This window comes from Lipotes vexillifer, unplaced genomic scaffold (genome assembly GCF_000442215.2).
Source record: "Lipotes vexillifer unplaced genomic scaffold, Lipotes_vexillifer_v1.1 scaffold822, whole genome shotgun sequence".
Lineage (NCBI taxonomy): Eukaryota > Metazoa > Chordata > Mammalia > Artiodactyla > Lipotidae > Lipotes > Lipotes vexillifer.
The window spans coordinates 1,312,976-1,340,718 of NW_006770496.1; the positions used below are offsets into that span (position 1 = coordinate 1,312,976).

Here is a 27,743-nt window from a genome sequence, read left to right on the forward strand (position 1 = left end):
CCCAAGGAGTTTTCCCCCCCCCCCCCCCCACTGCATAGGTAGCCAATTCTCCTTTTAGAATAGTAGTTAAGAAATGGACTCTAGTACATCTGGGTTCAAATTTAAGCATAATGGTTGTGTGAATGTGGGCAAGATCCTTAACCTCTCTACACCTCAGTTTCTTCATTTTTAAAATAAGCATAAGAATTCTACTTATTCTGGTATGGAAAAAGGGACCACAGTGTCCAAATTTAAAAGCCAAGACTTTGCCATTTACAAGAGCTGCACTGAAGGGGGGAAGCAGGAGAATGCTTACCAGACACAATCCAGATCCCTGACTCATCAAACTTACAGGTAGTCTTATATAAAGGTATATAAAATAATAAAAATGTATATAAAAGTATAAAGGTCTTATATAAAAGTGTATAACAGAACCCCTCCGAGGTTTGCCTTTGGTCAGCAAGGGGAAGGGGCCCAAAGACACCAAGATGAGGCCTTGAGTCACAAGTTAAGGCTACTGAAAAGATTCATCTCAACATAACATTTGCAAGACACAGAATTTTGTCCAGCTAAAACTTGGGAATCTTTAAAATTATTACGATATTATCCAGGGGAGCAAACCGCAGAACATTTACAAAGGGCTCATGTTGTCCAGGTAGCAAAACATTAGCATTTCTTTGTTAATTGAGATTTTTAACTTTGGTTAAGGAGGGAGTGATTTTTTTTAACTCATTGAATTGCCTTGAGAACAAACACTTAGAAAAAGGTTTGGCAAACTTTTCTTGTAAAGGGTCAGGAAGTAAATATTTTAGGCTTTGTAGGCCAAATGCAAAACCAGGCATAGACAATATGTAAATAAATGAGCATGGCTGTGTTCCAACAAAGCTTTCTTTATGGACATTGAAATTTTAATTTCATGTAATTTTCACGTGTCAGAGATAAGTATTTTCCTTTTGATTAAAAAAATGATTTTAAAAAGGTAAAAAAAAGACATGAAACTTTTAAACTCACAACTCTACAAAGTTGAGTGGTAAACCCAATTTAGCCCGTGGGCCAAAGTAACCCGTGCCTTAGAACAGTCCTTGGCACTCATAAGTGCTGTGTGTGTGTTAGCTTCTACTTCCATGATTAAAGTTGTTATCAACATCATCACTGTCTCTACCCTAGCACCATGCAGTGCTAGGCCCTGGAGGAGGGCAGGGCTGCAGTACACAAGCCCGTGCATCCCTTTGACCTCCTGAGAGTCCATTAGTAGCAGCAGCAGCTTGATCAGCTCCTGGCTCCATTGTGGCAAAGAGGTTTCATCTCCCATGTACGTGGTGGTTCCCTTACCAGAGGCTGCCTGGAGAGCTTTGCTGGGCTGGAGGTAACAGGTTTCCAGCTTGACTAGCTAGACCAGCCCTGGAGTGATGATAGCACACATTCTGTGTCCTTTTTTTTTTTTTTTTTTTTTTTTTTTTTTGCGGTACGCGGGCCTCTCACTGTTGTGGCCTCTCCCGTTGCGGAGCACAGGCTCCGGACGCGCAGGCTCAGCGGCCAGGGCTCACGGGCCCAGCCGCTCCACGGCATGTGGGATCTTCCCGGACCGGGGCACGAACCCGTGTCCCCTGCACCGGTAGGCAGACTCTCAACCACTGCGCCACCAGGGAAGCCCCATTCTGTGTCCTTTGATGGAACTTTTAGCTTGTGCTCTTCCTGGGGATGAGTGGAAAAGGGAGACAGAGAAACCCACTGTGCATAACTGGTGCTAGTCCACTTCCTGTTTTAAAACTACAAAAGGTGGGTGAAAAGGGAGTTCTACAAAGATCGGTGAAAAAGGAGCTGGGAGTTAAGGGAAGAAAGAGTAGGGTGTTGCTAGCGCAAGCCACAGTGCTTGGGTCGTTCATAATCTGGCATGCACTCAGCTCAGTAGAAAAATTGCAGACATCTTTATAAACCTTGACAGCATTATTTCATTATTCATGAAGACTTTTGTTTTTTTAACCATAACCAGCTTCATTTTAAAGATTTATTCCCAAGGCATTTTAATTGCGTCTTCATGGTAATTCTTTGTATTGACTGTTAAATCAACATACCAAATAAACAATATTGGAGTTTACTCTTTTCTTCCGTAAGTCTCAACTCTGCTTCAAGATAATGAAGTGAGAGTGAGTCCAGATTTTCATGAATTGAATACACGGCACTGCACGGCCTTTCCTGACCTTTTGAGAGTAATTTTAAAAAGGACATTGTTTTTTAACTAAGGAAATTTGCCTTAAATCCAGAATTTTCTATGTGAGAGCTTCCACAGTGTGCATGTGTGAAGTTACTTATGCCTGTGTGGTGTGTGTGCGTGTGCACACATGCATATTTCAAAGCTATATTATTAAGGATTAAAAAAAAATTTTTATGAATTTATTTATTTATTTTTGGCTGCTTTGGGTCTTGTTGCTGCGTGCGGGCTTTCTCTAGTTGCGGCGAGCGGGGGCTGCTCTTTGTTGCAGTGCGTGGGCTTCTTATTGTGGTGGCTTCTCTTGTTGAGGAGCACAGGCTCTAGGCCTGCGGGCTTCAGTAGTTGTGGCACGCGGGCTCTAGAGCACAGGCTCAGTAGTTGTGACACACAGGTATAGTTACTCTGTGGCATGTGGGATCTTCCCGGACCAGGGCTCAAACCCGTGTCCCCTGCATTGGCAGATGGATTCTTAACCACTGTGCCACCAGGGAAGTCCTTGTTAAGGCTTTTAATAATTCACTTCTGAGACAGAAGTTTCGTGAAGACAAGTGCTATTTTGTTTTAAATTAATCTCTGGATGAAATTTACCATGTCTGTCTCCCATGGTGCCTTCCACAGTAGTAGAAATCCAAAATGATTTGATGAGAGAAGGAATGAATCAGGGGCTGCAAAGTATCTCAAGGTCATTTGCTCCAATTCTCTACCCTTTAGTTCTCTGGACATTATTCCTGTTGGACATCCTGCTTCAATATTTCTAAAAACTCACTTCTCTGCTAATCCTGTTTCCTGTAGCTGCCCACACAATAATATCAGTCCTTCAGATGCCTAAGGACAGTAGTGGTCCAACTCACAACCCCCATCCTACCTCCACCACATATACTTTTTCCACCCGGGCTAAGTATCTAAAGGTTTTTTTCGAAGTTTTCTGATATACCCTACTGTTTAGATATTTCTGCTTCTTCCTGGCTATGCTTTTGTACATGATTTCCTGTGTGTCAGGAGCTGGCTCCCACTGTAGCCTCCAGAACTGTGTGTTGTGTCCAAATGTGGCCTCAGCTGGGCCCCATCGGTGGAACCCTCCTCTGTTCTTCTTGCTGTTCACCTGTTAATAAATCCCAGCCTGTCAGAGCCTCCTGACTGCCACTCAGAATTGACTCATCTTGGACTTACACTGCCAACTCTCTTAGTTCTTAATAATATGATTGGTCATGGACTCTCCTAGGTTGCAGAGCAAGCCCAGGGAGGAGGTCCTGGTGATAGTGGGTAGTTGTGGATGGTCCCAGAGCTCTAGAACCAGAGGTATTCCCCAAAAGATTAGTTGTGGACCTGCCAAAGGAGGGAAGATGGAGCCAGGTTGAAGGTCAGGAGAACGAAAGGGTAGCAGGTGGATGAATGACATTAGAGAGACTAGCAGAGGTGTTCCAGAGGCCAGGCAAGGAGAAGAGAATGTACAGCTGAGAGGGAGGTACGGCACGGAAGCCAGGTAGTTTAGAATCTGTTGGCCTGAACCCTTAACATCTTCCTGGGTGTTTCTTTCATGCAGATCCTTTGTACTTTACCTAAAAGAATCAAATTTTAATGATGTGGAGCTGGGATCTCATGAATTATTTGTAAGCCAGATTTCCCTTGTTCTGTAGTAGATGTGTTTTTGAATTTAAAAAAAAATTTTTTTATGGGACGTTACATTTCTCTGATTAAACTTCTTGCTAATGGGGCCCATCTTCCTATTCTCCAAAGGCCGTTTGAACCTAAATAGGAAAAAAAAAGCTGCAGAGGTGAAGTGGTGACTGTGCCACTTCTAACATGCTCTTGCACAAGTCACAAGTTCTCACCCTCATCTGTAGGAAGAGAATAATAACATTTACCTCATTAATAACTCGCCTCACTGGGAAGATTAAATTAAATCACGCCTTTGGAGTGCCTGGCACGACGCCTACCTGTCCCTGGTCACAGTTATTTTTCTGCCCCTCAGCATACCACCTTGCCCACTCTTAGGTCAGATTTAGTAGGCTGCCTTCTCTGTATTCATCCAAACTATTCATTTTTATTGACTTTACTGGAGAGAGACCAAGAACAGAATCTGAAGATGTCTAAAGGCTACGTCTAGGACTCTTTGGAACATTGATCCATGTTGGGGGGTCACAAAGTTGGATGCTGTCAAGAACCTCCTTATAGCAATGTGTGAAGCAGCCAGGTGAGAGAGTGCTGGGCCTGTGTCAGCTCGGAGAGTGCATGTTCTCCCTAAAGCAGGCATCCCAATAAGAGCCACTGCAAACCAAACACTTCGATACAGGGAATCAAGGTTCTAACTCCATCAGTTGTTGGGTATAGATCCCTAGAATGCTCTTGCATTGGGTTACTGTGGCTTTAGAGCAGAGGTTCTCAAAGTATGATCCAGAGACCATCAGTAGCACCTGGGAATGTGTATGAATGCAGATTCTCAGGGCTTACCCAGACCTACTCAACCAGAAACTCTGGATGGCGGGGGCAGCACCAGCAATCTGTTTGAACAGACCCTCTAAGAGATTCTGATCACGTTCACATTTGAGACCCACTGATTGGGGAAAGTGTTCTCAACCCTGGCTGGACTTTGGAATCACCTGGGGAGCTTTAAAAGTAAAGCTGATTTTGGGTATCAGCCTGGACATCAGAATTTTTCAGAGCTCCCAAGGGGATTTTCAGGGGCATCCAAGGTGGATAAGTGCTCTTCTAGGAGCCTGTTGAAACACCCACATACCCTTTCTCCTGAGTGGGGAGGGAAGAGTGGGAGGCACGTGTAATGTGGCACAGCTCCCAAGGGATCTGCTGCAACCATCAAACCCTGCTTCCCCTTGGAGAACACGACCTTAAACTACCAGCCTCAAGAAAGAGCTTTGAGGGCTTCCCTGGTGGCGCAGTGGTTGAGAGTGGGCCTGCCGATTTAGGGGACACAGGTTCGTGCCCCGGTCCAGGAAGATCCCACATGCCACGGAGCGGCTGGGCCCGTGAGTCATGGCCGCTGAGCCTGCGCGTCCAGAGCCTGCGCTCCGCAACGGGAGAGGCCACGGCAGTGAGAGGCCCGCGTATCGCAAAAAAAAAAAAAAAAGAAAAAAATGAAAGAGCTTTGATAGGGCCTTTCCTAGACTGAATGAATATTCACTCAATGTGATTTGTTTTAAAGGTTGCTTTTAATGCTATACTTGTTCAGCAAATGTAGGCACTTGTATAGCACAAATATTAACTCCTAAATCCTCCAAGGTTTTCCCTGCGATGTGCCATCTGGCAGGCATTATTGTAATCATCTCTTTATTATCCACACTAATGACGGACTAGCATGGCATTGGTAATTGAGAAACACGGATCATTTACAAATCATTCAGGCTAGTGCCGGCACTGCTTCCCCAACCAGGAAGCATTCAAGAGTAGAAAATGTTGACTGATTACAGTTTCCTACCTTCCCTGTGGAGGTACTAATATTATTTTAGTCAGAAATTTGAGCAGTAGGAGAAGTGAGAGGCTTCTAAATTATAATTCCTTTTTCTGAATAAGGAAATTTCAGTTTTCTCAATAAGAGGCCAAAGCACAAAGCAGATAAACAGCAAGTATATTTAAAATGCATTGAACTTTGGAACCAGTCGGTTCAAAGCATGTTATAGTAGAAGCTGCATGGGATTCAAGAGATCAGTGGATCTGGATTCTAGATCTTACTTTGACATTACCCATGCTATGTGAGATGTGCCATTCCAACCATCAGCGGGTCTTAAAGCGTGGTCCTCAGACAGCAGCATCTGCATCACTTGGGAACTTGTTAGAGATGCAGATTCTTAGCCCTCTCCCCAACCCACCTGAATTAGAGACTCTGAGGGTGGGGCTAGCAATTGGTGCTTCACCAAACCCTCCCGGAGATTCAGTTCGGATGCCTGCTCAAGTTTGAGCACCGCTGTTCTCCAGGCACTCAGTTTTCTCAACTTCAAAATAAGGTGACAAGCCTAGTTTATATTTGAGGTCGACTTCAGCTCTCCAGTGGCCTTAGTGTATGGTCCTGGAAGGTTGAAAGATTCTCTGTCGTAGACCTTGAATGTGCGATTGAAATAATTCAAGTAAAAAACTGGCATGTGGGTAACAGAAGAGAAACAGATCTCCAGGAACTCTATACACAAACCCCACATAGGATGCTCACTTTATTTTATTTATTTATTTTTCTTTTTACACCTTTATTGGAGTATAATTGCTTTACAATGGTGTGTTAGTTTCTGCTGTATAACCAAGTGAATCAGTTATACATATCCATATATTCCCATATCTCCCCCCTCTTGCGTCTCCCTCCCTCCCCCCCTCCCTATCCCACCCCTCTAGGTGGTCACAAAGCACCGTAGGATGCTCACTTTAAATAAATAGTGCTATCTTCAGTTGGTTGGTACCATTTTCTGAAAGTGAAAAAACCTTGGTGCTTTGGAAAGGAAGGTGGCCGCTCCTCCTTTCTGCAGGGGCTGATGTGATTCACAGAGCAGCACTTGTACAGGCTCTAACAAATGGCATTTCAGAAGGATATACAGAGGTACACAGGCTTTGCAGTAAAACAAGGGATATTTTCAAGTCATTTATGAAAAGCTCTTGCAGCTTCCTTTTCAAGACAGGTGGAAAAAAATAACATGGAACAAGAAAAGAAAAGAAATCTGTATCCGGAGCATCTCATAAATAAGGAAGGAGTGGGGGTCTGTTGGCCTTGCCGGGTTCTCAGAGTATTTTTGTAACAGTACAGAAAGCTCTCAAATGTTTTGGCAAGTAATTCTTATACTGTTTCCGTTATCAAAATCTATGCTTGTAAAATTATTTCGCTGGCTGTTAAAACCAAAAGAGAAAAAGGAAACAATCATTTCAAGGAGAGAGAGTCTGGGAAAATGATACTCAGAGTTAAAAAGTTAAAACAGAGAGAGACAGAGAAAAAGAATATAGTTCACCCACAACTGCAAAAAATTTTTTTCATCTAAAACGCAGTGACACTTCACAATTTAGAGCGAGTCATAGAAAATCGAAGGCAATTTTCTAATTGGCTTTTGTTTAATTAAGAGCCTATTTGTTGGAGACAATAGGACCTGGTTTGTTGGACTTGAGAGAGACTTTGTTATGTCTGGGAAGGATGGAGAGATTATAGCTTTTATTGAAAAGGATGGATCACAGACCCACTTTGCCTGAGCAAAGCATGTTGATTGAGGAGAACCACAACGATGGGGAACCTGCACTGGACATCTTTGTGAAATTCCCAGTGGCGTCTGGTTGAGCAGAAACTTGACCCTAAAACCCTGGTTAAAAGCCTGTCCTCTGAGTTCAAATTCTGGCTCTGCCACATACTGGCTCTGAAACTCTGGGCAAGCTACCCAGATGCTCAGTGCCTCAGTTTCCTTCTGTTAAAGGAAAATAATAGGACCTGTCTTGTGGGAATTTTTTGAGGATTAAAAGTTAGCATATGCAAGGTGCTTTATATAACACCTGCCACATAGCAGGCATTACTGTATTAGGACTATTTGCTACATAGCCATATGGATCTTTAAAAGAACTCTAGAAATGTGTTATACCGTTTCATAACTGTAAGACCTTAGAAAGCAGCAGTGCCCTATTTGATACCCCCATTGTGTGCCTAAGGAGGTGTGTGATTGATGCAAAGAGGCTTCCAGGGCATCCTGGGAGCACAGTTCAAACAAGCCGGATGATTCTTAACCCATGGGGGGCTTCTCCCTGGTCAACTTCACTAACACATAGCTTTGGGGGGTTGTTCAAACAAGATTCAGAGAAACTAATTTTTCTCATTTGATTTCCTTTTTGTGTATTTATTTTTGGAATAGATTCATAGACCAACACTAGAAATAGCTCTGAAATAAATGTCATATTTTTCTCTCTTATATTTGGCACACTCTCCTTTGTTGGCTGGACCATGCTGTGTAGCAGCTAATATTGATTAGCCTACGTTTTTCTCAAATCAATTTTTCTCAGGCTATATGAAGTCTAAATGCTGGCAGTACTAAAACAGATGCATTCAACTTATAAACTGGTGGTAAGGACAAAAGCACGCTGAAACATATCATCCAAGCAAGACATTGCCTGCTCTGCCAAATTCAAGTTGCCAGGTCCTGGGCAAGCTTCTTATCTCATCTGAGCTGCAGTTTCCTCACCAATAAAATTGATGCAGCCGCTGTGGAAAACAGTATGGTGCTTCCTTCAAAAACTTAAAATAGAACTACTGTATGATCCAGCAGTTCCATTCCTGGGTATATATCTGAAGAAAACAAAAACACTAATCAAAAAGATGCATGCACCCCAGTGTTCATAGCAGCATAGGCAAGATATGGAAACGACCAAAGTGCCGTCAACAGATAAATGGATGAAGATGTGGTGTGTGTGTGCGCGTGTGTGTGTGTGTGTGTAGATACACACACACACACAGTGGAATACTATGCAGCCATTAAAATTTTTTTTGCCATTTTCAACAACATGGATGGACCTGGAAGGTATTATGCTCAGTGAAATAAGTCAGACGGAGAAAGACAAATACTGTATGCTATCACTTATGTGTGTAATCTGAAAAATAAAACAAATGAATGAGTATAACAAAACAGATGATGCAGATGCAGACTCACAGATATATAGAGAACACACTGGTAGTTGCCAGTGGGGAGAGGGAAGCAGGGAGGGGCAGCATAGGGGTGCAAACTACTATGTATAAAATAAATGAGCTACAAGGATATATTGTACAGCACAGGCATAAAATAGCCAATATTTTATAAAAACTTTAAATGGAATATAAGCTATAAAAATATTGAATCAATATGTTGTATACTTGAAATTAATATAATATTGTAAATCAACTATATACTTCAATAAAAATTACAGGTAAGAAAAAAATATGAGATAAAAATCTCCCATAGTTCCACTACCTAGAGATAACCATTTAACATGTTGGAATACTGAACTCCAGAATTAAAAAAATAAAATAAAACAGGGTCATATTATTAAAAAGCAAATAATAAATAATAAAATAAAATGGGGGTAACAACAGTGCCCACCACCTATTACATGAGGTAACACATGTGAAACCCAAACTAGTGCTAACCCCAAGAAAGTACTCAGCAAATTCTAACATTGTTATGTTACTTGTGTTCATGGAAGTAGAACGTATCAAAGTCAAAATAATAAATGTATGCATAATGAGGGAAGTTCCACTATTCTTTTCTTAAGAACTGAAAATATCATAAAATCTTTCATTGCAAGTTACTTCTGAGACTAAATCTCTGATCGTTTGTTTCCAGCATTTTGATTTTCCCCTCACTATTGAATACAGGCCTGAGCCTCTTACACCAATGAGTATCAGATTAAAGCTGAAACTCACTGCATTTGATGTGCCCAGTGATTTTCATTTTTGTTACAATTATATTTATTTTATGAAATGTATCTTTCTTATCATAAGTAGTATACTTTTGTATTTTAAAAATGTTCCAACATCTTAACAAGCAAATCAGGATAAAATGCTAAAATAAAATATCGAAGTCACTACACTGACCCAACTTGCTATACAGATATGGACAGGAGTGCTCTGGAAATTGTGGAACTGTGGCCAGTAGGCAGCACCACTGTCCTATAATTTTAGATGTCGTTTATTAGCTCATAAAAAAATTTCAAATCAGCATGCAAAAGACAGGTTCTGTGTACTCTTGAATAATGTAGAAAAGTGTGGGTTGTTTGAACCTTGAACAAGTGAACAAAATGTCCTTCCTGTACTTAAATTAGAAAAAATTACAGCTGACCAAAATTTCCCTGGCAAATCAGAGAGCCAAGCTGTTTATTAAGAAATATTCAGGGGCTTCCCTGGTGGTGCAGTGGTTGAGAGTCCGCCTGCCGATGCAGGGGACACGGGTTCGTGCCCCAGTCTGGGAAGATCCCACGTGCCGCGGAGCGGCTGGGCCCATGAGCCACGGCTGCTGAGCCTGTGCGTCCGGAGCCTGTGCTCCACAACGGGAGAGGCCACAACAGTGAGAGACCCGCATACCGGTGAAAAAATAAAAATAAAAATAAGAAATATTCAGGAAGAAAACAAAAATATGTCCTTTCATAAAAATTACGTAGTTTATTGTTTAATTTTTGTTTTCTGGTTCACTGTTTTGTTAGGGACCCTCAGGCAAGACCAATCCTCCCTGAATGGTGAGGACATTTCAATAATCATGCGGGGAGAGGGGAAAGCCGGTGAAAAAATAAAAATAAAAATAAGAAATATTCAGGAAGAAAACAAAAATATGTCCTTTCATAAAAATTACGTAGTTTATGAGGTAAGCGCAGTTTTCTTTAATATCTCTTTAACTTTTCCATTTCTTGAACATAAGAATGACTTCCCTTAAATCATTAGCCATTTAGATCTGAATTTTCAGGACAGATCTTGGTCATCATTTTAGACAATTAACAGTGGAGAGTGGTTTACTGCCCTGAATAGGGGTCTCGTGGTGTTTACTGAGTGATCTCCAGCATATGGAGAATTTGTTGGGCATATTTATAACTATTGTTTGTCTTTGTGGTTCTTGGCACAGTGTGGGTGACCACAAGGCCAGAACACTCCCTGCAAGTAGGCAGATGTTAGGACCCTGTGGACCTCTGAATTTTATAGAGTGCCTGTGCTCAGAGACCTACAGACTGTGTAAGTCTGGAAAGTTCACAAACACTGTGGACAGGTGTGTCCATACCTAACCCTCACACACGAGGATGAGGAAGTTAAGGTGAAAAAAGGTAAATGGCAGAGATGTGGCTTCATCCCAGGTTTTTCTCCCCAAATGCTGTTGGTTCTGCTAAAGCATAGCCAATAATGTAAAAATACAGTTTTTACATTCTTTTCTTTTCCTGCAGTGTCACATGTCTGAGAATAATCCCATATTTCTATCTTCAGTTGAGTTTCCCAACCCTGGGTCTTGAAGCTGGTTTTGCTCCACTTGTAGAAGGAAGCCCTCATTGCCACCCTGATCGGTTCACATGGAGATAGCAAATGTCATCCTACTTGATTATTCGGAGCTTACCTTGTGGTACTTTGGTCTTCTGGAGGGAAATCAGACCTCTGGCGGTTGGTGAAATCTGCTGAAGAATTAACCTGATCAAACATTTTGTTTTAATCACAGAATCATGTCAACCCTGCCATGGACTTTACCCAGACACCTCCTGGGATGTTAGCTCTGGACAATATGCTCTACTTTGCCAAGCACCACCAGGATGCCTACATTCGGGTAAGCGCACAGCCCCTTTCAGCTATTGTGGGGTTCCTACTGAATTCGAATTTCACACTTATGGATATGGAGGGATTACTTTTAGATGAGTGGCCCCAGAGATTGGCTTTTGTCACTTAGTAAAGTAAAAATGAAAATTAAATGAAATTAAAAAGCACCAAAATAGGGATTTTTAACTTTTAATTTTTTCACATGACATTTAAAAATATATTAGATATTGGAAAAATATTTTGTGTAGTTCATTTGATTATGACAAAAACTCTTAGCCTTAAATAACAAAGAAGAGAAACCAACTATCTACCAAAAACCTGCATGATCCCAGCGTTAGTGAAAATCACTTAGACTTATTTGGCTTCTTGAAAAGAGGCCCAGGATTCTGTCTAGCACTGCTCTGTTCAATCTAATGCTGGAGATACAATCAGATAAACAGAAAGAGAAGTGTGGGAGGGACAGGGAGGGACGAGAAATGTCTTCTCTCATTTCATAACAGATTAGTGAAACTCCAGCTACTAAGGCAATGCCTTTGTGGGTGGGGCTGAGGAAAACAGAAGGTGCCGCCTGCCTGTGCAGAGCAGGGGCGGGAAGGACAAAGTGTGAATGAATTGGAGCATAGGGACAGTGACAGAGAAGGCCTGCGAGTCAAGGCTGCTCCACTGGAGGCCCTGGATTTGTGCTGACCCCTGTCCCCTGTCCCCAGGGAGAGGAGCCCAGATTCAGTCGGGCGAGGGATACAGATCCACGATTGAGATGAAGGAGGATATGAATAAATGGGACAAGGGCATTGGCAAGTGGTTAAAATGATGACTAGATATAAGCTTAGAAAATATTCGATGAATGAATATCCTAATGCAGGAAGAGTAAAGCTGAAATCAGAGTAAGGTATGAGCCTGTGCCTCTGATATTCTCTGTTGGCTCCCTCTTGACACTGGCTTTCTGGAGACCAAGGTTCAAGACCTGGCACTGTTGTTACCTGGTAATGCAAATGGGGCCATTCCTTTTGACTGGGCTATAGTTTCTTCTCCAAACTAGGGAGCATTAGTCCCTCAAGGAGCATTTGGAAATGTGTGGGCATGTTTTTTCGGTAGTCATCATGCCCATTGGGGTGCTACTGGCCACAGCCCTCTAAAACATGGGGCAGTCTGCACCATGAAAAATTGTCCTACCCAGTAATGACCCCTTTGAAAAAAAAATCATGCCAGGTCTGAATTCCCTGTAAGCACTATATTTTAACTTTATCTGTTTTTCTATATATGCAATTTGACAAGCTTTGACTTATATTGAAACATTATTTGTACTTTAATTATATGAAGGATTTTATGCATTTCTCTGAATGGTGTTAAGTGCTTCTCAGGTATTTGATTAGAAATGCAATTTTCCATAAGAAAATTGTTTTTTCATAAAAGTTTAATTTGGTTTATATGTGTATATATTTATTGCACAGATTTCTTTTCTAGGAATGTAATCTGCTCTAACAGTAAGTAAATTAATATTTTTGAGATACCTTGTGGTATAGCCTCGGAGAGCTGAGTGTGAAAAGAAGAAGCCTAGCAGAAATTGAATTTAGCATTACCTGATTAATGTCTGTGGATGAATGTTTCTAAACTTAGAGAGTATTGATTCTGAATGTATTGTTAATTGCATAAGAAGCATACGTCTCAAGAAGAGTAATTTAATATTTTAATCCCATTTTCTTCAATGTGTTCTCTAAACTGTCATAAGTGAAATTAATACCATGGCAACCTGACAGAACTTTATATCTGATGGGAACTTAAAAGAAAATCCTATTTGAAAAGAAAGGTGTGGACTTTTTTGTCCACGTGCACTTTCTTTCTGGTTAGACTGAGAAAGGAATGTTTCCTCGAAAGTGTTCCTTTCCTAATGTGTTCTGTGTCCCATCTGACTTTGGGACCATTAAATGCTGCATGGAAAGCTAAAGCTATTTACATGAATGAATGGGGTTAGGGGATCATATATAAAGCTGAGGCATTCTGCAAGGAAGCTTTGTGGTGACTATGAAAACAGATGTCCCAGTGGTAGTGAGATAGTGATGGAGACAATGAAAATGGCCATCCCAGACAGCTAATTGAATTTTGATCTATGAGCTGAGTTGTCTTTTCTGAAACATAAAGATGGACGCTTGGTTTTTTTAATAAGCTTACATTTTGATAAAATTTCCTTTTTTTGATGAGGTAAATTTCGTGTCTGAATGCAGTTATTCATCTATTATTTATATCTTTCATTCAGTAAACACGTATTCTGTACCTAAATCTATAGTCTCACTTTTCACTTTGCCAGTCAGATTTATGGTTGAGATTTTCAAAAGGAATTGTAACACACACACACATTACCTCTTTGCCCTTGACACGCCCACGCCCTCCAGCTATCCTGTTGCCTCAAACAATGTATATTTTTCCAAGTTGTCTTCTTACCCCATGTTCTAACTCACCTGCTGCTCACTTTTCAACACTTTGCACCCATCACTTTCTAGAAGCTGTTCTCCTGCCACATGGGGAGCCCTCTCCTCTTCCTTCGTCTTCTTTGTCCTCCCATTGACACTGGACACTTTCCATTGGCCGGTTCTCCCTTTTTGTCTGCAGCCCTTGCTGTGTGTCTTGGTTCTCTCCTTGGCTGCTTCTCTTAGTCTCTCTGATGGGTTTCTCTCCCTCTGCCTGCCCATCAAATGCACATAAGCCTCACGACTCTGGCTGTGGGTCTTTTTTCTTTTTCAGGCACTCAAGCTGCACATGTTTACTGACTAACTATCAAATGGCCTGCAGTGAGGGAGGGGATAGAGATTCCCCAAGGAACAAGTCACTCATGAGTCCTGTCATTGAGGATTTTACTGTCTAGCGATGGAAGGAGGGGTAGTTGGAGGGAGAGTTAAATACCCGCACTTTCCAAGCCACTTAGAATGGATTTTGATTGGGCAGGAGTGATACTGGGGGCACAGAGGAGAGTCATAAACACAGATGTGGGAGTCAGGTCAGTAAAACTTCCTTCAAGAAGTGGCGTCTAGGGCTTCCCTGGTGGCGCAGTGGTTGAGAGTCCGCCTGCCGATGCAGGGGACGCGGGTTCATGCCCCGGTCCGGGAAGATCCCACATGCCGCGGAGCGGCTGGGCCCGTGAGCCATGGCCGCTGAGCCTGCGCGTCCGGAGCCTGTGCTCCGCGGCAGGAGAGGCCACGGCAGTGAGAGGCCCACGTACCGCAAAAAAAAAATTAAAAAAGAAGTGGCATCTACACTAAGGCCTGTTGGATAGTACTAGTTATCAGGTGAGGGGAAGGGGGATGTGAGAGAGTACTCCAAGCAGAGGGAAACATGTGAACAGAGGCATAATAAAGGTGTGTGCTTTGTTCAAGGAACCACAAATAGTACAGCATGGTTAAGACAGGGAGTGGCTAATATGATCATGGCTTGGGAGGCAAATGTGGGCTAGTTCATTAGGGACCCTCCACACCGTATTAAGGTGCTCACTTGTGCCGTAGCCCAAAGGCAGTGAAGAATTTCTGAACTATTTTAAGGAAAGATGATGAGAGTTAATTTTAGAAAAATCACTCTCCTGCCAGAAAACAAATGTGAGAAATCAAGACTGGCAGCAAAAATAAAATTGGGGAAATTATAGAGAAATGATGGTAACTTGATAAGGGTAGTGGCTGTGACACTGGGGAAGCAGTTTGAATGAATTATTTTGGAGCTAAGGTAAACCAGACTCCCTCCAAGGAAAAGGGAGATACTGGCTTGAGTGGGTGGATGGTGGCGTCATTGATGAACTAGATCTGTGGGTCTGAGGGGTTGGTCATTTGGAGACATCCAGATACTATATGCATATGAGACAACTGTCCAGGTGGATGTTTCTAGTAGGCAGTGAGATATGGGCAGTGGTGGTCAATAAGAACGGCAGGGTCTAGTTCTTAGGTAACAGAATATAGAACAGCAAGCAAAGGAAGAGAGTATAATTTTTGTTGTTGTTGTTTTGTTTTGTTTTATCTTGTTTTCTTTATTCCCCCTTGGGTTTTTAAAAATTTTCTTCTGAATTTTTAGCTGTGACCTATCCTCGGCACATCTGTCAAGTCATAAAACCATTTTACTTGATATTTATTTGCAGTTTGCTACACTACATTGAGCAGATAAACATTTCACTGTTTTATAAATTATCATACTATTTAACCATATCACGATCACTTAGGACTTGCTTCCCTCCCCAGGGACCTAATTTTAAACACTGGCACTAGTTCTTAGAGAAATATTCTGATGTTGAGTCAGTATGGGAAAGGACAAACTTGACCCTTTCTGTATATTTTATTTGGTGTGGTGCTGTGTTATAAGTAAATTTTTTTTTTTTTTTTTGGCTACACCACATGGCTTATGGGATCTCAGTTCCCCAACCAGGGATTGAACCCAGACCACGGCAGTGAAAGCCCGGCATCTTAACCACTAGGGACCAGGGAACTCCCAATGTTTCCTTAATGAGGTTGTCACCAAACTAATTACACAAGTTATAAGATCTCAAGCCTTCTAGTAACAAAATTAAAAGTAAATTCTGGAAACGGCTTGTTCTTTATGTGCCCTGAAGTTCTTTACCTCAACACCCCTCAAAATTTACGATCAACATCTCATCCAGTTGGAATATATTTGCACACTGGGTGACTAGAAGAAGAGAATGCATTTCCTGAGAAGGGAAAATAGAAATGCCTTCAAAAGCAAGATGTATTTCAGTGGTTTCATGCAGTTGTGAGCCAGGGCACATGTGTTTTTAGTATCATACCAAATCAGAACAGAAATATTTATAATATGTCAAGTAAATGATATTATGGGAAAAGATGGCTATTTGTACCTAAGAGTTGTTTTCTCAAGGTTCTTTTATGGTAGCCATTTTTAAACAGATGAAAAAATTTAAGTATGTTTATACTATTTTGAAACTTTTCTTCCTCCTCATGATGCATACAATAATAAACAATACTTTTTACAAATAGTTGGGAGAAATAATGGTTTAGACCCTAACTCACTACAGGGACATGAGAGGCCTTGTTCTTGAGGCAGTACTGACAAGAAAATGCTATGAGATGATTTAGCATGAGAAAAGCTTCCATATTTTAAGTCTTTACTGTATTTTGAATATTTCACATACATTATTTGTAATCTTCTCTTCAGTGCTCCCGGAGGTGGGAAGATAAGGTAGCTTTGGTACCCCCCTTCTTCCGGTATGTAGATCTCTCTGTCCATTGAGGCCCACCTCAAGTTCAAAGTTATTCTAGGGAAACTTCAACTTTTCCTGTGTCAGAGGGCATAAACATAGTTATAATAGCAAACATAGAGCTTGCTGTGAGATAACAAGTATGCTAAACACTTCCATTAATATCTCACACCACCACTGTGAGGTTGACACTGTTATTATTTCCATTTTGTGGATGAGGAAACTGACACACAGGAGGGATTACCCACAGCGAAGGAAGTGCTAGAGCTGAATTTAAGACAAAAGTCTGCTTCCAGTGTCCACACTCTGCATTTTAGGAGTTCATAGATTCATATAGGGGTTGCAGCCACAGTTCAGGTAAGTTCTAAGGATGTATTTTGCTCAACTGGCACAGTATTTTTAAAGGGAAGAGAATTTGAATTACCTGAACTCCCTTTCCAAATAACCATGAACCCCAGGACTCCCTATTATATTCTGTCTGGCTGCTTTATGAATTCTAGTTATCTGCCTGGTACTTGAGGGGCTTGACTTGGTGGCCATGATATTGATAACTTTTGTGAAGTCCTGAATGCATTGTCAGCACACAGTAGATGCTTAACTTCTTTTACTTGCCTTTTCCACATAAAGTTGTACTCGATTACTGTCCCTTCTCCTGGGGGTTTCATATTTCTGCACTTACTGTTTACTGTCCTTCCATTCTTGTTGTCAACTCCCGGAGAGCAGATGCTTCATCCTGTATTGTGTGTTTGTCCCCTTGCTGAGACTAAAGGACTTTAATTTCAACCTCCCAAGTGTAGAGGAAGAGATTAGGCATGCTTCTCAAATTCTCTGGTTGTAAATATTAAAGAAAAAAAGTCATCAGATATTATTATAAATACACAGGCCTAGTGTGCTTGGGGCTCTCAGCACAGTCAGCCCTCTGCGCTGTGTGTCAGACCATGCAATGGAGTTCTTGCTGCCCTTTAAGGGGGACAGAAACCAAGTATCCCTCATGTACTAAGGGGGGTGCAAGTATCCCTCATGTACTAAGGGGGGCAATGCTGAGCCTTTAAAATAAATTAAGGAACTTTTAACATTTCAAGGGGAAAATTGGCAGTTTCCCAAGCGACATAATTACAAGACAGTGTGTAATGTGTAATTAAACTTAACTATGAAGCAAATGATTGGAATAAAGCTTGGTGGCACATCATTTTTTTGTTCCCATAGTGCTGACAGATCCTTCCCTCCCCTTGTCCCTGAAATGGCTTCAGCAGCAATTGCTCCTAATTTTTTTTTAATGAAATTATATGTTGCCAGTTAAACACACAGTTTCATGTAAAGGAACCGTTTTTTTTGGTTTGAGTGACATTTTCCTTCTAGGTGATCCGGAGCACAGAATCCATAGAATAACAAGGACCTCAAGGCAAAACCTTGCTGGGACTTTAAAATGAATCTTTGTCTAATAATTCATTTAAATACTTTATTCTTTACTTCTAATTTTTTTTTTCTTTCTTTGACCAAGGTCCACAGCTTGGAGGCTTGTTTTTTTTGTTTTGTTTTGTTTTCTTGTTTTTTTGCGGTATGCGGGCCTCTCACTGTTGTGGCCTCTCCCGTTGCGGAGCACAGGCTCCAGACACGCAGGCCCAGCGGCCATGGCTCATGGGCCCAGCCGCTCCGTGGCATGTGGGATCTTCCCGGACCGGGGCACGAACCCGTATCCCTTGCATCGGCAGGCGGACTCTCAACCACTGCGCCACCAGGGAAGCCCCTGGAGGCTTGTTTTTATGTAGTTTTCTTTCATGTTTTAAAAATAGTGGCATTAATTTTGTTGATTGTGAATAACCAAGTGTTATTGCCAAACAATCAGGACCCCTTGAGAGTGTGAATATATGTGATTAGATTTTTACTAATTGCGCTGGCAAGCAGAATTTCTGACTTCGAAAACCAGTGATTTGAATGGAATGCTTCAGGCCTCAGGATGAGATCATTTTTCAGCATGGGCTTGGTTTTATATCAGAAGATCCATCATCGGGGGGAGGGAAGGCAGATTCCACATCCATTAATGACTGCTGGATATAACAGTGCTTGTACTCTGAGTTCTCGCCATCTGAGTTCGTTTGGTACTCGCTTCAGTACCTGGAGTCTGAAGCAGGTCTAAAACATGGTGGTTACTTATTGCATTCTCCTTTGCTACCAGCCCAAGCTGGGTATTAGGTTTACAATTTTTTACTTAGCTATCTGAAGCGTTTTTTGTTTCTGTTTTTTTAAACTTTAAAACACAGTGGGACTTTAAAACACGTTGATGGATTGCTTGAGAAAAAATGTAACCAACCAATAGAATGAACTATATGCAGTTGACACAATGCAAACCTAGGCCCAGTGTGAATTACAAGGTTAGAAACTACAGACAGCCTTATGTGTGAATGACACTGTTCCTCGTTAGGGCACCAGCAAAACCCTTAGTCAACAGCGGCTATCCTGGGATCTCTATCTTAGACCCAGTAATATCTTCCCATTGTTTCTCCAAACTGATTCTTTCTCAGTCCACATTGTCCATTTTTTTGGTCTCACTAAATTAGTTAAACAAGTATTTATGGAGTACCTTCTCTGTGACAAGCTGCCTCCTTTCTGCTGTCATTGACCAAGCTTCCCCCTTTAACTGTGCATTTTCTACCTTCATTGTGGAGAGCTCAGTAGCTGCTGTGCTGCGGGTTTGCTGTGGCTTCTCCCCTTTCTGCTGTAACTGCTGTGCCATGTTATAGAGCAGAAGTTCCGAGAGCTGTCCTTCACATCTGCCTGTCCCTTTAAGACGGGAAAGATTTCTGGGAATCCCCTCTCTTCTGTGTGTCTCGCGAACTGGAAGGTGTTATGGACCTCACTGGCTTTTTAATTATTTCTAAATAATGTACATTTTTTAGAGCAGTTTTAGGTTTACAGAAAAATTCAGCAGAAAGTACAGAGGGTTCCCACATATCCCCTTTCGTCCCTCTTCCACACAGTTTCCCACATTATTAACATCTTGCATTAATGTGGTACTTTGTTTGATTTAATGAAACCAATAACCTACAGTCTTGCTATGATTGCCTGTTAGTTACAGGAGGTTTTTTTGTTGTTGTTCCTTTGAAATTTTCTAGATAAACAATCATGTCATCTGTGCACCAATAATTTTATTTCTTCCTTCCCAATCTCTATACTTTTTATATCCTTTTCTTATCTTATTGCATTAGCTAGGACTTCCAATAAGAAGTTGAATAGTAGTAGTAAGAAGGAATATCCAGATATTAGGGGGAAAGAGTCAATAAGTTTTTCACCATTAAGTATGATGTTAGCTGTAGAGTTTTTATAGGTGTTCTTTATCAAGTTAATGAACCTCAGTATTAGTTTGCTAGGACTGCGGTAACAAAGCAGTATAGACTGGGTGGCTCAGACAATAGAAATATATCCTTTAACAGTTCTTGGGGCTAGAAGTTTGAGATAAGGTGCCTACAGGGTTGGCTCCTCTGAGGCCTCTCTCCTTGGTTTTCAGACAGCTGCCTACTAGCTGTGTCCTCACGTAGTCATCTTGCTGTGCGCTCACATCCCTGGTGTCTCTTTCTCTTCTTATAGGGGCATCAGTCATATTGAATTAAGGCTTCATGCTGATGGCCTCATTTTAAATTACTTGCCTCTTTAAAAGCTCTGTCTCCCAATATGGTCACATTGTGGGAGACTTGAGGGTTAGACCTTCAACATACAGATTTTTTGGGGGACACAGATCAGTTCATAACATTCTGTCTACCTTGAACATCCCAGGTGATTCCAACCTCTGGTCCGGGTACAGGCATACCTCATTTTATTGCTCTTCACAGATACTGTGTTTTATTACCAGTTGAAGGTTTGTGGCAACCTGTATTGAGCAAGTCTATTGAACAGCATCTGTTCGCTCTGTGTTTCTTTGTCACATTTTGGTAATTCTTGCAATATTTCAAGCTTTTTAATTATTATTACATTTGTCATGATCATCTGTGATCAGTGATCTTTTAAAAATTTTTATTTATTTATTTTTGGCTGTGTTGGGTCTTCGTTTCTGTGCGAGGGCTTTCTCCAGTTGCGGCGAGCGGGGGCCACTCTTCATCGCGGTGTGCGGGCTTCTCACTATCGCGGCCTCTCTTGTTGCGGAGTACAGGCTCCAGACGCACAGGCTCAGTAATTGTGGCTCATGGGCCCAGTTGCTCCGCGGCACGTGGGATCCTCCCAGACCAGGGCTCAAACCCGCGTCCCCTGCATTGGCAGGCAGGTTCTCAACCACTGTGCCACCAGGGAAGCCCTGATCAGTGATCTTTGATGTTACTATTATAATTGTTTGGGGGCACCACGAACTGCACCGGTATAAGATGGTGAACTTGATAAACACGTGTGTTCTGACTGCTCCACCGACTGACCATTCCCCCATCTCTTTTCCTTTCCTTGGGCCTCCCTATTCCCTGAGACACAACAATACTGAAATTAGGCCAGTTAATAACCCTACAATGCCCTCTAAGTGTTTAAGTGAAAGGAAGAGTCTCATGTCTCTCACGTTAAATCAAAAGCTAGAGATGACTAAGTTTGGTGAGAAAGCCATGTGGAAAGTCAAGATAGGCTGAAAGCTAGGCCTCCTGCACCAAACAGCAAGTTGTAAATGCAGAGGAAAACTCCTTGAAGGAAATAAAACTACAACTACAGTGGACACACATATGATAAGAAAGTGAAACAGCCTTACTGCTGACATGAATAAAGTTTTAGTGGTCTGGATAGAAGATTAAACCAGCGACAACATTCTGTTAAGCCAAAGCCTAATCCATAGTAAGGCCCTAACTTTCTTCAGTTCTGTGAAGGCTGAGAGGGTGAGGAAGCTGCAGAAGGAAAGTTTGAAGCTAGCAGCGTTTGCTTCATGAGGTTTAAGGCAAGAAGCTGTCTCCATAACATCAGCCTGCAAGGTGAAGCAGCAAGTGCTGATGTAGGAGCTGCAGCAAGTTATCCAGAAGATTTAGCTAAGATAATCCATGAAGGTGACTCTACCAAACACCAGATTTTCAGCGTAGACAAAATAGCCTTCTATTGGAAAAAGATGTCATCTAGGACTTTCATAGTTAGAGAAGAGAAGTCAATGCCTGGCTTCAAACTTCAAAGGACAGGCTGACTCTCTTGTTAGGGGCTAATGCAGCTGGTGATTTTAAGTTGAAGCCAATGCTCATTTACCATTATGAAAATCCTAGGGCCCTTAAGAATTATGCTAAGTTGACTCTGCCTGTGTTCTATAAATGGAACAAAAAAACCTGGATGGCAGCATATCTGTTTACAACATGGTCTCCTGAATATTTTAAGCTCACTGTTGACACCTACTGCTCGGGAAAAAAAACGTTCATTTCGAAATATTTCTGCTTATCGACACTGCACCTGGTCACCCAAGAATTCTGACGGAGATTAACGTTTTTTTCATGCGTGCTAACACAACATCCATTCTGCAGCCCATGGATTAAGGAGTAATTTCCATTTTCAAGTCCTGTTGTTCAAGAAATACATTTTTGTGAGGCTATAGCTGCCATAGATAGTGATTCCTCTGATGGATCTGGGCAAAGTAAACTGAAAAGTTTCTGGAAAGGATTTGCCATTCTAGATACCATTAAGAACATTGTGGTTCATGGGAAGAGGTCAAAATGTCAACATTAACAGGAGTTTGGAAGAAGCTGATTCCAGCCTTCATGCATGACTTTGAGGGGTTCAAGACTTCAGTGGAGAAAGTAACTGCAGATGTGGCGGAATCAACAGGAGAACTAGAATTAGACATGGAGCCTGAAGATGTGATTGAATTGCTACAATCTCATGATAAAACTTTAGCAGATGAGGAGTTACTTCTTATGGATGAGCAAAGAAAGTAGTTTCTTGAGGTGGAATCTATTCCTGATGAAGATGCTGTGAAGATTATTGAAAAGGCAATATAGGATTTAGAATATTACATAAACTTAATTGATAAAGCAGTGGCAGGGTTTGATAGAACTGACTCCAATTTTGAAAGAAGTTCTGCTGTGAGTGAAATGCTATCAGACAGCATTGCATAGTACAGAGAAATCATTCAGGAAAGGAAGAATCAACCAATGGGGCCAATTTCATTGTTGTCTCATTTTAAGAAATTATCACAGTCAGCCCAACCTTCAGCAACACCACCTGATCAGTCAGCAGCCATCAACATCGAGGCAAGACCCTCCACCAACAAAAAGATTAGGCCTAGATGCTGGTGAAGCCTCAGATGCTGGTCAGCATTTTTTAGCAGTAGAGTGTTTTTTAATTAAAGATGACATTGTTTTGCACACTTAATAGACGGCAGTATAGTGTAAACATAACTTTTATATGCACTGAGAAACCAAAAAATTTGTGACTCACTTTATTTTGATATTCGCTTTATTGCAGTGGTTTGGAACCAAACCTATAATACGTCCAAGGTATGTGTCTGTACTTGCCTCTTCGTCTCCAGGGAATCTGCTCCCCAGTTATAGCCAGGGAGCTTCTTCTCTCGCTTGCTCTAGGCTCAGGGTGGCCTTTCTTCACCAGCAAATATAAGGCCGTAATTTCATCCGTTACCTCCCTGTCCATCTTACCTCTTTTGTTTTGCTCCAAATGTAATGCTTGTTTACATACTCTAAATTTGCCTTTGTGTCTCTTTCCTATTGACCTGTACAAGGGTGTAAGCTCCACGAGGGCAGGGACTGTGTACTGCGTCTCTCCTGTGTCCCAGTGCCAGCGCAGTGGCAGACACACAGAAGGCACTCAGTACATATCTGTTAAATCGGTACCTGAACTGGGTGCGTTCTGGTGTTCTGCCTTCTGGCCAGATCGCCAGTCACCCCAAGGTAAGATACCACAGAACAGGTTTTTATCTGGAATATGCTATCATCTCCCTGACTGCAGCTGTCCTTCTGGCCTTTGTCCATTCTGGAATGGAAACCAAATTAGCAGTTATATTGGTGTGGCCCCAAATGGGCTTGCCCCAGATACGCTGATGCTTATACTTGGGTGAATCACTACTGACTTTCATTTTTAAATTGTATTCATGTGACCAGAGTCCAGCCAGTATTAGCAACCTGCCTACCAAATCTGAAGGCAATTTGTATTGGTATAATAGAATTTAGATGGTAGTGTTCCTGAATGTTTCATTGTATTCTGTAAAAATAGCTTTCCCCTTTAGAACTAGGCAATACACCTGGTACACCCAGGAGTGTTTGACATTGTCAGGTAACTTTATTTTTACATTGACCTTAATTTTATCGACTTTTCCTCTGCCTTGGTAAAACCCAGGATTCCAAAATTTAGTATAAATCATAAATCATAGACAATATTTTTCTTACATTTGATAGAGCAACTGAAACACTGTTAGTAACAGATATAACAGCCCTAACAACTAATTTCTCTCTGGCTGGTTTATCAAATGCTATTCTGTACATAAGTACAAGCGTCCTTGAACTTGGTGGCTTTTAGAAGACCCTGATATATGTTATTCATACCTGTCTACAAACTTGTGATTACCAAGATCAGGGAAGTCAGTTTGACTGAACTTTCATTTCTTGAATGGTGATGCTTTTGTGCCACAGGGCTCTTGCACATGCTGTTCCTGTTATCTCAGCCCCCCTTTTCTCTGCCCATACTTCCTTGCCCACGTAACTCTCATTCATTCTTTAGGACTTCCTCCTGAAGGCTCCTCTTTTATTGCTTTTCTTTCCTTGTTACTTCCTTTATAGCACTGACTTAACTTGGAATTATATAATTACCTGTTTTATTATTTGATCATTTTCTCTCAAGCATGACATTTTTGAGCAGAGACCTTTTTCCTTTTTTTTTTTTTCGGTCTTTTGTCCTCACTGTCTAGCACTGGGACATTTAAATTATTCGCTAAACGAAAGATTAAAGAGTTGCTATGTCGAATCCCTGACCAGTGTTACTTATCTCTTTTCCCCTCGGAAGTCCTTCAGGGCCATGTGTGATATTTGTCAGAGAATGAAAACTGAAATCAGACTTGGAAGAAATCTGCCTTTCAATGGATGGGGTCATTGAAATGGCCACAGTTTGTTAGAACTGATGAGCTACATGGTATCAAGCCTCACCTAAAATCTTAGTTATGAAAGCCGTGAGAATAAGTATGTTACGTGAGTAGACATGGGTTCTGTATAAGAAAATGACTAAGAGAACCTGCCCCCATTCACGCAAACCCAGATTCTGGGTCCCCCTAAATGGCAACAGGAGGCTGAGGAGTGGAGCATGAAGGGTATGTGGGGTGCATGTTCCTTTGCTATGAAAGTTGACCTCCTATCATCTCAGACAATTTTTCCTGCTGGTTTTCATTCTCAGCAACACAGGAAGTGTTTATAGCACATAATTGCCAAGTGTTTTCCATAAACATACAACTAAGGACATTTTTCCCACATTCCAACCCTCTGTAAATGTTTGTTTTCCCCATGCCCAAAGAAGGTGAGTATGCAGTTTCCTTAAGCAGGCCTTTGATATGTGGGCTTTGGCCCAGAGAGAATTCCCTTCTGAGTTTGTCCTTCATCTGACCATGTTGTCCCTGCACAAGCAGTAGACTCAGAGAGTTTCTAAATGAGTTTTCCTCCACAGCTTGGATTCCTAGCCACACGGCTAGACTCCAGGTAACTTCTGGGTCCTGAGCACCCCCTCAGCAAAGGACAGGGTGAGGTCAGAGGTTGCTGGGAGCATCACAGAAGTCATTGCTTCTGATAAAATCCACAGGGAAATACAATGGGGAATGTGGATGACAGGGGATAAGGAGGTAGTTGGAGCTCAGGATGCACGTGAATGTATATAAATAATAGATTATGAAAATTCTCATATTAAAACCAGGCAAGGGACTTCCCTGGTGGCCCAGTGGTTAAGAATCCGCCTGCCAATGCAGGGGGCACGGGTTCGAGCCCTGGTCTGGGAAGATCCCACATACCACAGAGCAACTAAGCCCGTGTGCCACAACTACTGAGCCTGCGCTCTAGAGCCACAACTACAGAACCCATGTGCCTAGAGCCCGTGCTTCACAACAAGAGAAGCCACAGCAATGAGAAGCCTGCACACTGCAACGAAGAGTAGCCCCCGCTCGCCACAACTAGAGAGACCCCAGGCGCAGCAGCGAAGACCCAATGCAGCCAAAAAAAAAAACCAGGCAAGCTAGTGTTCATTGTCCATTAATAAGTGCCTAGTGTATGCTGCGGTGTGGGGAATTCACAGGTGACTGAGATACGGTTCCCGACCTCAAGGGCTCAACCCCACCAGGGGAAGTAAGACACGTATTTCACCACAATCTGGAGCAGAAAGTGAGAATTGCTGTGAGAAAGATATAGATGAAGGACTGTGGGTTTTTAGACAAAGGAATCGCATGAGGTTTTATGAAGAAAGTGACACTGGCTTGGGGCCAAAGGAGAAAGACAATTTAGACAGGCCCGGGAGGGGAGGTGGGGCTGGACAGGTGTCAGGGGAAGCAATTCCCATAGAAGGAATCACATATGGACCTACCCCTGTAGGAGGGCTGTCTCACGGCAGAGATCTCTCCTTTGGCAGAATTAGCCAAAATTTGGGATGCTTATATAGAATTAGATATAATGAGATAAATTCCTTTTAAAAAGCGAGATTTCATAGAAGAAAGATTTCCTTTTCACATGCCTTTAACTTGAAGTAAAACAATGTATGGCTTAATTTCTTAATTAGGTTCCAGTAATTTTTCCATTGTAGCTAATTTAATATGTGTATAATTGGAAAATTGACATTTTTTTGTTTGAAAATGTTTCTGCAAAGGCAGATTATTATTGTCCAGAAGAGGGTGATGGAAAATATTTCTCTCTTCCTCACCTTTTCATCCCCTCATGTCCATTCTCCCAAACCAGAGTGAACTTATAAATCTGTGAGCCAAGTGAGAAAATGAAAAAAAAAGTCAGGTGTGATCTGACTTACAGGAATCCATTTTATCACTAGCTCTCCGAGAATGTGTTTGTTTAATAAAGTGAGTTACATGCAAATATGTTTCAGACAAATATATGTGAGTGTAACATAGCTTTAAGACTGCAATAACTGTTAAGACAAATGGTGACAATTTCTCAGTAAGAAATCAGGCTTGAGAAACGTCAAGGCTAATTTTTCATCCAACGGTGACTGTCAGACAATGCCAAACATCTTGGTGTCTTTGTATTCCACTGAAGGAGACAGGAGGCATTTGTATTCAGTAATGCAACGTTGAGTGAGTCAAAATTCTGACTTGTGATCGTGTGATTTATTGCTAATACTGCCCAAGATACAGAGGGGCTTCTCTGCCTTCATTCGGTATCCATTTCCCAATTGCAATTAATCTTTATTACAGTCCATAGCTCACCTCTGGTTTGGAATGTTAAAAAGATGCCTCGGAAGAGAGTCTGGAATTTGTTTCTGCTCCTTCAAGTTTTATCCTCTTGATGAAGCTTAGCCTGCCTGCCCACTGCATTTCACATGAACCTTCATCCCAGAGAGTCGTACTTCCTTGTGAAACATGCAAACAATTTAGAAGGACACAGAAGAGTTACATAGCAAATGAAAGTCTGTCCGCCCTACAAATCCCATCCCTATATGTCTTCCCAGTAGGTTGCAAGCCCCTAAAGGTGGTATTTTACTCATATGTGTATTTTTAGCGTCCAGCAAGTTACTTAGCAATAATCAAGGCTTAAAGAAAAGCTTTGTTGGATGAATGAATCACTCGAAGGGTGTGGAGAACAGCGGGGCTAGAAGTTCCCTGGTACATTTGGGGGAGTATATATAGCATTTTGCTTTCCAAAATGTGGCGCTTGGACCAGCAGCATCAGCATCTTCTGGGATCTGGTTAGAAACGCAGGACCTCAGGCTTACCCCAGGCTACTGGATCCGAATCTGCATTTTAACAAGATCTTCAGGTAATCAGTGAGTGCTTTAAAGCTTGAGCCAACTTACGGTTGTCCTTTGGATATCTGCAATATAATAACCTAGGGGCAAGACAGGAATAAAGACACAGACCTACTAGAGGATGGACTTGAGGATATGGGGAGGGGGAAGGGTAAGCTGTGACAAAGCGAGAGAGAGAGAGAGAGAGAGAGAGAGAGAGAGAGAGAGAGAGAGAGAGAGAGAGAGAG

The 27,743-nt window shown here is 41.8% G+C and overlaps 1 protein-coding gene across 4 annotated transcripts in view; it reads left to right on the forward strand.

Moving 5' to 3' along the window:
- ELMO1 (engulfment and cell motility 1) overlaps positions 1–27,743 on the forward strand; it is a 462,642-nt gene that overhangs the window by 161,869 nt on the left and 273,030 nt on the right. For all 4 annotated transcript variants that reach the window (XM_007446111.1, XM_007446110.1, XM_007446113.1 and 1 more), the window contains one exon: positions 11,323–11,427. In XM_007446111.1, the coding sequence (XP_007446173.1) occupies positions 11,323–11,427 (105 nt within the window). The remainder of the gene's footprint in view (positions 1–11,322; positions 11,428–27,743) is intronic.